Source organism: Drosophila eugracilis, unplaced genomic scaffold, assembly GCF_018153835.1.
Source record: "Drosophila eugracilis isolate 14026-0451.02 unplaced genomic scaffold, ASM1815383v1 contig_2112, whole genome shotgun sequence".
NCBI classification, from domain to species: domain Eukaryota; kingdom Metazoa; phylum Arthropoda; class Insecta; order Diptera; family Drosophilidae; genus Drosophila; species Drosophila eugracilis.
This window is the reverse complement of record NW_024572992.1, coordinates 60,258-73,388: the sequence shown is the minus strand read 5'-3', so window position 1 is coordinate 73,388 and position 13,131 is coordinate 60,258. Positions and strand designations below refer to the sequence as shown.

At 38.2% G+C, this 13,131-nt stretch overlaps 1 protein-coding gene across 1 annotated transcript in view; it reads left to right on the top strand.

The window, feature by feature from the left end:
- LOC108113475 (sarcoplasmic calcium-binding protein, beta chain) overlaps positions 1 to 13,131 on the top strand; it is a 41,981-nt gene that overhangs the window by 19,672 nt on the left and 9,178 nt on the right. The window contains exons 2-3 of the mRNA XM_041818043.1: positions 6,174 to 6,340; positions 9,713 to 9,793. Of these exons, the coding sequence (XP_041673977.1) occupies positions 6,174 to 6,340; positions 9,713 to 9,793 (248 nt within the window). The remainder of the gene's footprint in view (positions 1 to 6,173; positions 6,341 to 9,712; positions 9,794 to 13,131) is intronic.

The following is a 13,131-nucleotide window of genomic DNA, read 5'->3' as shown; positions in this document are numbered from 1 at the left end:
GAATTGTTTTTTTTCGATCAAGCCACGCCCACTTCAACGCCCACAAAACCTGAACAACCAAAAATGCAAAAATCTCAAAAACTATAAAAGCTACATAATTTTGTTTACGATCACGTATTTATGAGATGCCTTTGCAACTTTCCACGAAGTTGCATCCGGCCACGCCTACTCTGACGCCCACAAACCGCGGAAAACTGTGGCGTCTATAATATTATTATGAATGCCTTCGTTTGACCTTGTGTAACTTATTTCTGTTAATACCTATCGATTTACCAAAGATTTTTCAAATCGCAATATAATTTCGCTATTTATAAAGAAATTAAGTTATAAGGCCTCACATGGGCAGTGACGTCACTATAAGCATACTCAACATACTTCCTCTGACAATAGGTGGCGCCTTGTGAATTTCCACTAGCAAAATAATATTTTAAAATTTTGTAAAACAGTAACGGGTATCTTATGGTAGCGGCACTCGACTATAGCGTTTCCTCTTGTTTGTCTATTCTCGCTCTCAATTTTCGGCTACGGCTACGCGGAGCACAGAATATTATTTTCTGCTATTGCTATAGCTATAGCTCTGAACTTTTCGTAGCTCGGAGCAGAGCAGAGGAAGTCAGTTTTCGTTTTTACACTACGGCTCTGCTCCCGCTCTCGAAAAAAGTGAGAGTGGTAGCAATAGCAGAGCAATATTTCTATGCATCTTCCTGCTACGGAGTAGTAAATGCAAACCCTGTTTATATATTTTCAATGTATGGTGCAGCGAAGAGGGTAGCGCCATTAAAAGGCGAACAAAATTGATTGAAGGTATAGAAGCGAATATTATTAAATACGGCTATATTTTTGAGAAGAGTGAAGTGTCAAATCGAATTGAATACGTTTGTAAACGGATTGTAACGTTATCAATCTGATTGGTTAAATGAAAAGAGAATAAATAATGATAGGATGCGCCCAATAAAAATTAAAACAACCGTAACTGTTTTACACAATTTTAAAATATTCATTTTGCTAGTGGAAATTTCCAAAGCGCCACCTATTTTTAGAGAAAGTATGTTGAGAGTAACGGATAGTGACGTCACAAACCAAGTGAGGCCTTTTAACCCAAATTTCTTCATAAATAGCGAAATAATGTTTCGATTTAAAAAATCTTTGGTAAATCGATAGATATGAACAGAAATAAGTTATACAAGGTCAAAAAAGGCTTCATAATAATATTATAGACGCCACAGTTTTCCGCGGCTTGATCGGAAAAAACAATTCGCATTGGGAGCATCATAAAAACCTACATGCTTTATCCGAACTTTCTATCATTTATAGTTACCGAGATATCAGCTGTTCTAAAAAATGCGAAAACAGTCTTTTGAGCTTGGTGGGCGTATGGGATGGTGTGGCCGGATAATAGTACCACTATAAGATGCGATAGCATCTAAATAGATTTCAGCGACTTTAGTTTTTCGCGATTTGTGGGCGTTAGAGTCGGCGTGTCAGGAAGCCGTAATAATGCGATATGCGCTGCGTAGGGACCTCAAGAATTTTCATGGTTAATCTCAACTTTGTATCTGAGATCTCAACGTTCATACGGACAGACGGACGGACGGTCGGACGGACGGACGGTCAGTCGGACGGACAGACGGACATGGCTCAATCGACTTCGCTATTTATCCTGATCAAGAATATATATACTTGATTGTATCCTTCCACCATCCGTTCAGAAAGATCTAATCCACGGTTCAGAAATTAAGAGCTATGCCCTTGTTTAGATAGGAGAGTTGGAAGAAGCTGCGGAACCTAAAAACAAGGATATAAAAGAATATCAAGAGTTTCACACTAGAAAAATGTCTCTAGTAGACACAAATAGGGATTTATTAAATAAATTGCTGTTAACCTCACCCCCATTTTTAAGTGTGCAAAAAATGTTTAATGCACAAACGGGATTACGATTTAACCAATGTTTGTATTAAGAGATTCAATATTTAATTCAGTCTTGGAAAAAAATTATTTTATGAAGAGTCACGTCATCCGTTTTGGACAAAATTTCATAGCGATATCACCACTAGAAATATTTTTGGCCGCGGCTCCATACAAGCCTAACCACTGTGCAGCCCTCTCCCGCTCTGTAGCCGAAACCAAAGCAACATCAAAGACATCAACCGATTCTGTCACCGGCACAAACCGCCGGTAATAATGCTGCAACAAAGATTGCCAATTTAACTAAAACTAAGAATGCAATTCATATTTCTAAATTAAATCAGAATTGTTTTTCAAATGTCAGCATTTGTTTTCCGTACCAATACAAGAAAAATTATCATTGCAATTTCTTTTGACTCGGCTATGGCTAATGGTTATGGTTATGGTTAAAAATAATTCTTCGCAGTACATCTCTTCTGAGGTCTGATTTTTTTCGTTTGTGTCAAAGTTTTCAACAATTTTTATACACGTTTCTCGTAGAGTAAAAGTGTATACTAGATTCGTTGAAAAGTATGTAACAGATAGAAGGAAGCGTTTCCGACCCTATTATATACTTTATATTATTCTTGATCAGGATCAAAAGCGAAGTCGATTGAGCCATGTTCGTCTGTCCGTCTGTCTGTATGAACGCTGAGATCTCAGTAACTATAACGGATACAAAGTTGAGATTAAGCCTGAGGTCCCTAGACACCGCAAGTTTATTTATAATACCCACAAATCACGAAAAACTAAAATAGCTGAAATCTCAGGAACTATTAGAGCTAGAAAGTTGAAATTGAGTATGTACAATATATGGATTCCAGCGCATCTTATAGTGGTACTACTATCCGGCCACACATTCCCATACGTCCACGAAGCAAAGACGGTTTTCAAATTTTCTAGAAAAGTTGATATCTCGGTAACTATAAGTGATAGAAAGTTTGGATTAAGCATGTACGTTTTTATGATGCCCCTTATGGGAATTGTTTTATTCCGCCTGCCTGCCCTAACGTCCACAAAACCCGAAAAACCAAAAACGCAAAAATCTTGGAAACTATAAGAGCTAAAAAGGTGTGCTTAAGAATACGTATTTAAGAGATCCCACTGCAACTTGCACCTAGTTTTTATCCGGTCACACCCATTATAATTTTCTTATCAGCGTAATTGTTCTTAGGCTTAGTACATAGCCCCGTATCGATCGTAAGATCTAATGTTGAATGATAAGGATCTTCAGGCTGTGTGAGAGGTGGAGCACTGTATATGGATACAGCGTCCGTATCAGAGAGGAAGAACAGATCGAGCAAACGACCTAAAGAATTCCCTATATGATTAATTTGAGCCAGTGACATGTCTAACATGCCAGCAGTAACGTCGTGATACGACGTAGGTGTTAAAGCTAAGGTGTTTTCATTCATGGTCCAAGCCACCTGGGGTAGGTTGATCTCCCAACACCACAAGCTAATCCATGTTCGATAACATTGAGACGACAGACTAAATGGCTGCTAGGTGCCGCTCATATGTCAAGGAATCGGACTTAGGCGGAATATAAGAGCAAGTGATATATAAATTTAATCTAGACAATGAAATTTTAACTGTGATAAATTCTAAGTCTCCAGCTTGAAGATTTATCACCTCGGAAACGAGATTAGAGTCCACTGAAATTAGGACTCCACCACCATTTCCGTGGGATCGGTCAAGCCTATATATTGTGTACCTACTTGGGAAAACTCCAGAATTAAGAATTTCTGGAGTTAGCCAGGTTTCGGTAAACACAATGACCTGGGATGCAAACGAGAAGCTTATCGAGAACAAATTAGAAAGCTTAGAGCGTAAGCCTCTTGTATTCTGGTACGAAAGAATAATGGATGATGTTAGTTTTTTAGGTTGGCAGGAGCGTTTACTTGTGGAAGCTTCACTCCTAAAGGGCGACTTTTTTTCTTCTTTTTATTTTTAAGCTGATGTTCTTGAACGAAAATATGTCGTTTTTTCGCGCTTAGTTGTAACTTGTTGAACTGAGTGTCCAGCGCAGAAAACAGGTCGTTAGCTTTGCGAAAAGCAACCTGACCGAACCCATTTTTAGTCTGCCGCATAAATGATCTAATTTTCCCAAAGCATCCGGAAAGGTGGCTGACTTCAACCCTGCACACTTGGAGTGCGCAATGTTATCACACAGCCAACAATGGACACTTACTTGGTCAACCGACACAAATTTATTGCATTTTGTAATGCAACAGATAATATCGGACATTTTGGCAAATAATTAATAATATGTAAACCACTGTGCCTGAAAAATATTAGAATATGTTAGAATACAGACCACAATTGTTGAAATTTGCTTGCAATAACTGTTTTATGTAACCAGATAACAATAAATACACTGCACGACGCGGAATGGAAGATAGATTTTTGAAGAAGATAAACGTTTGCAAAAAGTGGCAAAAACGAGGTGATTCGGAATAAATACAAAGATTAAATCGCTCGAGAACACGCAAAAGCCATAAACACAACCGTTCGCTTTGAAAGAGAAGTTAAGTGTGAGAGATCAGAAGAAGATCTACATACTATGAGGTAAAAGCTTCGGTCAGCTTCGTCGGTCAATCAATAAATAGCTTTGTGCTTCCAACAAACATCTTTTCAGAGGCTACCGTGCTATCATATTCCAGTCAAGAGAAGTGATAGGAGTGATAAGGTCTCAAGAAAAAAATAAAGCGCCAGGGGATGATTTCATCTCCCGTGATATGAATATAAAATTGCTGAACTGTGCAGTAAATCTTCTTACCACAATATTCAACAGGATGATGAATTTAGGCCATTATCCGTAACAATGGAAAAAGTCTGTCATTCCTAGCCACCAATTTGGTTTTCGCGAGAAACACGGAATCATTGAACAAGTGAATTGAATAACCTCATTTACCACAAACAACTGAAGTAACATATTTTGTAGTCCACCTTGACAGACGGCTCACTGGGCGAATGCACATCGAAGCTAAGAGAACACACTTTAATTAATTGCGAGAAGCCTGCATTGCTTAATAAATGCACGTACTTCGCTAAAATTGGAGTCCAAGGTACTTTTATATAATGCAGTTCTCAAACCAATTTGAAAATATGGCTTCGAGCTATGAGGAAACGCATGCGTTAGTAACCTAGAAGTAAAACAGCGAACTTAATCAAAGATACTGAGAACTATAACTGGTGACCCGTGGTACATACGGCATGAAAACATTCACAGAGATTTAAACGTGGGATCTGTTAAAGACGAAATCTAAAATGTAAAAGCAAAATATACGATCAAGCTGATCTTTTAACCGTGTAACCCTTAAGGCCCTTTTTTGGCAAAGTCGAATCTCTGATTTACATTTAAGGCTGCCAAGGAAGCGGCGGGTCCTATTTGTTCTTCTGCTGAGGTGCAAAGTACACATAGGGCCGGGTCGTATCTGACATCAACCAAGAAAAACTTTTATTTCCTTTATTCTTTGAAAAAGTATGGCTTGGCTAAGCATTTTTATGGTCGGAAGCATGCGATGGTATGGCCATATATTCATAGAACTAAAATCTTTATTGAAATTTATAATTTGACCTTTGCCAATTACGTTTTAAAAATAGCTACATGAACTTCCTTCCTTCCTTCTATGTAAAATGATTCGGTCAATCTTCATTGACTTGTTCTTGCAAAACAGGTAAAGACTCCCAGAAATCTCAGAAACGTCCTGAACCGTGGCTTTAAATTGGCCGTATTAAGTCTTATCTTTGCCTTACGCGATTTAAACGGGGTCAAAACATAAGTTTCTCTTTTTACCACATTGGGATACTATTGATTAATTTACTCTGTTATAATACTCTCTAGTATAATCTATTTTGTTGTCAAAATAGAATTGACGAGCAGATTTAATGTTAAATGTGCACCTTAGGACTACATCGAATTTTCAACCTTTTAAATTGTCTAGATGAGCAAAAAATGTTAGCCTGCATTAGACTTTCCGAGATATTTAATTTAAGTATAAATTTATATTCCTGTCTTAAAATCTTGAATTTTTTGTATGTATTATATATCAGTTATTCCCCCGCGAACTAGAATTTTTCAAATAAGATATAAAGGCGTCGCTCGTTAAGGACTGTGGGCCTCTTTTAATTGTTTTCTTTATATTTATTTAGTAAAATAAATCAAAGCTAACACATCACATAAAAATGATTTTGCAAATATTTTAAACATTATTATTTATTTTTAGATATTGACAACAATGGCTTCTTGGACCAGAATGATTTTCTCTGCATGGCAGTAAGAGCGTGTGTCGTTGAAGGCAAGGGTGATTGCAGCACTGCTCGATTGGATGACTATAAAAAACTTATGAAAAACTTATGGGACGAAATATCTGCAATAGCTGATGATGATAAGGTACATATATTATCGATTTTATTATATTATATATCAATTTTAAAGCATCAGCTGACTGCAGCGAAAAACGGTAGCCGTATTCCCTAAGTACGCTGATATATCGGTAAATATACGAGATAGAAAGATAGTATCCAATGATGTCCAGAATGCGTATTATTTTTTTACCATCCGGCCACGCCCACTGTAACGCCCAAGCACCGCGAAAAGCTGTGGCGTACAAAATACTAAATCGAATGTCTTCGTTTGACCTTGTATAATATTTCTAGTTTATCTATGGATTTAGAAAAGATTTTTTAAATCGGAACATTACTTCGCTATTTAATAAAAATTGTACGTTATAAGGCCTCACATGGACAGTGACGACACCATCAGTTGGTAAACATGCATTTGCTGCCAAAAGGTGGCGCTTGTCCATTTCCACTACCAAAATAAATATTTTAAAATTGGCGAGATGCAAGCTCCAGTGAAGTCTGCGTAAAGGACGACCGCATAAGTCGGAGATGGATACGTGTGAAGAGATCCTAAAACTTGTAACATCCCTGAGTAATACCAATTCTTGTTCTCTCTAAGATCAGATCACATGAAGTCTACGTAACTTTTTCCGACTTTAGGTAACAGATTCGTCCCAATATAAACAAAGGATTAACTAACGAGTGTGACGGACCAAATATAATATTTAATTGGGTGCCATTAAGTTTTACCATGAATGTCACATCAAAAGTGATACAAGCAATATCTGATGGTGCTGAACCTTCTGTTTTATCGATATGCATGCTCCGAAAATGGGAATTTTCAAGCTACCAAAGAAAATGTTAGCCTGAATAATCTATTCAATCTCAGGAACTATTGGAGATACAACGATTAAGCAGGCTGATTCTTGAGGTCCCTACGCAGTGAAAGTTTATTATTATCATCTTGCTACGCCCACTATAACGCCCACAAATTTCTGAAAAATCAGAAACTATTAAAGCTAGAAAGTTCGGATTTCGTATGTTTCGTCTTAAGAGTTTAAGATGCCGGGGCAGCTTAAGGTGAACCCACTTTTCGGCCACTCCTGCTCTTACGCCCACCAAGCTCGAGAGTCGATTTTCACTTTTTGTAGAAAGGTTGATATCTCGATAGCTATAAGTGATAGAAAGTGAAATGATGCCTCAATGCGTATTATTTTTTCACTCTCTGGCAACTCCCACTCTAAAGCACACAAAACGCGGAAAACCAAAATCGCTTAACTTTCAGCAACTATAAGAGGTAGTGAGTTTGGACTAGACATACATGTACATACATGTTTGTACATGTTTTTAAGGCGACACCACAGATAGAAATGGTATTTTCATGCAGCGATGCCCACTATAATACCCACAAATCGCAGAAAACTGAGGCTTTCATAATATTAAAATGTATGTGTTCGTTTAACTTTGTATAATAGTTTATATCTATTGATTTAAAAAAGAGTTTTCAAATCGAAACATTATTTTGGTATTTATTAAGAAATGTAGGTAATAAGGCCTCACATGGGCAGTGACGGCACCACCAGTTAGTAAACATGCACTGATCTATCAACGCGGTAATGTCAACCGTCTTCAGTCCGGTGTCGACTATCACTGTAACGGTCGGAAGAAGGTTGTCGCTGTGACGATAGAGTTATAAAACTGTCAGCATTAACCCCTTCGCTTTACTTTGACCCCAAAGTGCCAATACAACTGATTTGGCCATATATATTGAAATTAATGTTAACAATTATAAATAAACATCAAATTTACCACTTAAATTCATACCCTATTAGGTCACTTCTAAATAAACACAGAAACCGAAATCAAACCGAGCACTTAAGACCGTAACCTAAACAAAGGGGCAATATATAAGGGACCGGCAGCATAGTCTTAAGTTCAGTTTTATGATCTTATCGGTTGGCACATATATACAGGTATTGCACGTTAGAATTGGGTTGGATACTTTGGTATCGCATATATTACGCGACTTCTAAAAACAGATAACGGATATGCATATTACCGGCACTAGCTGCTTTACCTTCACTAACTTATTCACTTAACTATTCGGTACGTTACATACATATGCTCGACCCTGTATCAATCAGCAGTGAGGTCTTTAAAAATCTCTTGGTCTCGTTCTCGTATATTTTTTGCAATCCTGCAAACAGATGATAGTTATCATTATTCGCTGTTCGTGGGCGTTCGACTGAAATGGACCACTTGGTAAAAAGAATATAGGTGTCGGACTTGCAAAACTTGCAATGCAAAAAAGAACAGGCAGAGCATTTACTAACACAAATACAAGAAAGCGTGCTCATATTATGTGACGTTTTTTTGTTGGTTTGCAGCTGTGCACTGAGAAAAAAAATCATCACTTATTTTACTGCAGGTCAATGCGAAATATATTCTACAATTTAGAGTCTAAATGGCAAACAGAAGATAAAAGGAAAGAATTCTAGTGCAAGTGTTCGAAGAATTTCCAGAAAGAAATAAAACAAAATATATTGCGTTTGGTGATGCAATGAGGCGGAAAGAGGAAAACGGAAAATTGTTAGTGTAATAACGCCGCGAGCGCTCAAAGCTCATTGGCGAGCAATTTCCTATGCTCCTAGCATTTACAAAAACAAATGACCACTCAGAGCATATGCGTTGAGCTCTCCAGCTATAGAACAATATGCACTACAGGTCTACGGCATAGCGTCTAAGTCGAACCTAAACAAAATACGTGTAGCGCAAAGCAAGATTGTCAGATCGATTTGTAATGCCCCATGGTACACGAGAACCAGAGACATAGGAAGAGATCTACAAATCCCAATGATAGGCGATGTTTGTCGAACGCATGCTGAAAGCTACTTCAGACGCCTTGGCACTCATCCTAACTCCCTGGAGAAGAGGCTAATCTGGAGACCAAGAAGGGGAAGACTCAAAAGATACCACCCACACGATCTCCCATTAACATATATGTAACACCTTCGAAGTCTGATGTAATTTAAACTGTAAATGAATAGAAATATTGTATTGTATTGTATTGTATTGTAACCTTTATACCAACACTTTGTTAGCCCCTATATTTAAAACCTGCTCAAGCTGCCACATAGGTAGCAGTATACCTGTTAATTCTGAATAAATAGCAACTGTTAAAAAAAAAAAATAAAAAAGCTATAGAACAACGTGTTTTGAAATGAGACCATTGATAAAATTGATCTTGGGAAAACCGAAACTTGGTCTTACATATAAGTATTACTTTCTGGTTTAAGACTAGGCACTCTACTAACACTAATAATATTAGTTTATTTCTTTACACAATAGTTCAAAACGAAATAAAACTTATAAAACTGAAACATTAAACATTTTAATTATTAATTTTGGAAATATTTTTTAGGATGGAAAAATATCTAATCAAGAGTTCAAAGATGCAGTAAAAAAAACATGTGTTGGCAAAAAGTATGAAGAATTTCCACAGGTAAGGATTTTTTCCCCAATTTTTATACTCGTTACTCGGAGAGTAAAAGGGTATACTAGATTCGTTGAAAAGTATGTAACAGATAAAAGGATGCGTTTCCGATCCTATAAAGTATATATATTCTTGATCAGGATCAACAGCGAAGTCGATTAAGCCATGTCCGTCTGTCCGTTCGCCCATACGTCCGTATGAACCCTGAGATCTCAGGAACTATAACAGATACAAAGTTGAGATTACGCATGTAGGTTATTGAGGTCCCTGGACAGCGGAAGTTTATTTCAGCATCCTGCTACGCTGAGATTTCAGGAACTGATACTGATACTGCTACTGAACTGAACATATACACAGTTGAGATCCCAAGACACCGCAAGTTTATTTCAGCATCCTGCCACGCCCATTCTAACGCCCACAATCACGAAAAACTAAAATCGCTTAAGTCTCAGGAATAATAAGAGCTAGAAAGTTGAAATTCAGTATGTATAATCTTTGGATGCCAGCGCATCTTATGGTCGTACCATAATCCGGCCATACCCACCCATACGCCCACCAAGCGCAAAATATTTCGGTAACTATAAGTGGCAGAAAGTACGGAATAAGCATGTAGGTTTTCATGATGCCCCTTATGCGAATTGTTTTTTTCTGATCAAGCCACGCCCACGTTATAAGGCCTCACATGGGCTGGGACGTCACTATCAGTGGCGCTTAGGGAACTTCAACTAGCAAAACAAATATTTAAAAATTGTGTAAAACAATAACAGGTATCTTATAATGGCGGCACTCGACTATAACGTTTACTCTTGTTTTTTTTAAGATATATGTTTAATATAAGTTTTTTCTATTTCTGACACAGTGTTAATATAGATTGTAAGAGGGAGTTTTCTGGGGTAAATCTGGTAATAGTTGTCCGGCAAATCCCTTAATCGTGGGTGTTACTTTTCTCATTTTTGCTAAGAGTTGCCAGATGGCGAACGTTTTGCATTCGATTAGTAAGTTAATTCAGGCATTAGTTTTCGAAAATACTCTCTCCCTGTCGCTTACACTACTTACTGTTTTTCTACAATACGTTCTCTCTTATACCGTCTTGTAGCTCTCGCTTACACTCTGTCGCTTCTGTTTCTCTCAAACTCCCTTTCTTCTTCCCTATAATTTTTTCTGGCACAGTCGTTTACATATTGGAAATTATTTGCCAAAATGTCTGATAATATCTGTTACGTTTAGAAATGCAATAAAATTGTGTCGGGTGACCAAGTAAGCGTCCACTGTTGGCTGTGTGATAACATTGCGCACTCCAAGTGTGCAGGGTTTAAGTCAGTCACCATTCCGGATGCTTTGGTTCGCTCCGACTCTGGCTTAAACTACTGTTGTGACAGATGTCGCGGAGACCAGAGGGAAATTAGATCGTTTATGCGGCAGACTAAAAATGGGTTCGGTCAGGTATTGGTTGCTCTTCGCAAAGATTTCTTCGCTGGACATCCAGCTCAACAATTTACAGTTGTTGAATGAGTCTCCTAAGCACAAAAAACGACCCGTTTGAGAGTAAGGCGAATAACTCCCTTCTTCTTCCATTTGATGTTCAACAGACTGCTCCATTGTCACCGCTGCCGTCCACCGCTCTAATCGTGACGACACCGGTAACAACCCATATTTCGAATCTTGAAAATATTGCCAAGGAGCTTAGGCATTTGTCCGATGAGTTGCGAGGTAGTTGCATTGGACCCTCCCGTGCCAAATGTTCTAAAAGCTTAAAATCAATTTACCTTTTTTTCTACATTTTGACTCAACAGAGGAACTTAGGGTCCGGTTTACCGGCAACCACTAGTAGCGTGGGTAAACCACCCTCTCCGCCAAAGCCATTGATTGGGATTCCTCCAGAGAAACACATTTTTGTTTCACGGCATTCCCCTGATACGTCCAAAGTCGATATAAGGGTGGAAAATATGACTAGATATAAATATTCCTACGCTAGGATCGTGGCATCTTTCGAGATCCGTGTTTCTCCGATGGCTTTTGACGATATCTGTTCGACAAATTTCTGGCCGCAACAAATTTTCGTTCAAGAACATCAGCTTAGGAATAGAAAGAAGAAAAAAGTTGCCGTTTAGGAGCAAAGCTTCCACAAGTAAACGCTCCTGCCAACCATAAAAACTAACATTATCCATTATTCTCTCGTACCAGAACCCTAGGGGATTACGTATAAATCTTTCTAACTTTTTCTGGGTAAGCTTCTTGTTTGCATTTCAGGTATTTGTTTTTAACGAAACTTGGCTAACTCCAGAAATTCTGAATTCTGAACTTTTCCCCAGTAGGTAAACAATTGTAGGCTTGACTCATCTTTTGGAAATGGTGGTGGAGTCTAAATTTCTGTGGACTCTAAACTCGTTTCCGAGATGATTAATTTTCAAACTGGAGACTTAGAGTTTATCTCAGTAAAAATTTCATTCTCAAGGTTAAATTTGTATATCACGTGTTCTTATATTCCGCCTAAGTCTGATTCCTTGACGTATGAGCGGCACCCAGCAGCCATTCAGTCTGTCTTCTCAATGTTATCGGACATGTATCAACTGGTTGTGTTGGGTGACTTCAACCCCAGGTGTCATGGTAACACTACCTTTAGTTTTTTTTCTATATCACATCATGACTTTACCGCTGGTATGTTAGACATGTCATTGGATCAAATTAATCATATTGTTTTTTTTTCGCGACTCCCGTTGCTTAACGTGCAACACACTTCCCGCCCAACCGACCGAGGGGCGCTGCCGTCTGACGTACGGCTCGGAACACGGGGATAGATCCGAGTGGATTAGTAAAGAAACGAGGAAAGTTAGTTTTGTGCTAAATGGAGTTTGAACATACTACCCGAAATGGTTCATGTTGGGCAAAGTTCGAACTACAATGTTCTAAGGGTAGAGGAATATAATTTCTAGTAATCCTAAGGGGTACATGGATATTCAAGCGGCCTAGAATTTCCTGGCTATCAATTTCACCCTTAAAAGGATTATGGATAAAGACGACACCAAGAATCGTCCTACGATTAGCGAGAGATGGCAAATTGATTATTAAGAGTTTAATTTTATAAGAGGGAAGGTGTATGTTTGCATCCCAGTTGAGACCGCGTAGAGCAAATATTAAAAAATTCTTTTGGATGGATTCAATAAGGCACTGGTGAACCCCATACTGGGGGTCCCAGATAAATGATCCATATTCCAGAAGCGGACGATCTAAAGAAATAACCATATTGGTAACATAGGGGTCGTTAAATTCCTTCGAACGCCTTTTAATGAAACCAAGAACTCCTCTAGCTTTATTAACCATAGAGGAAATATGGTCGGAAAACTTAC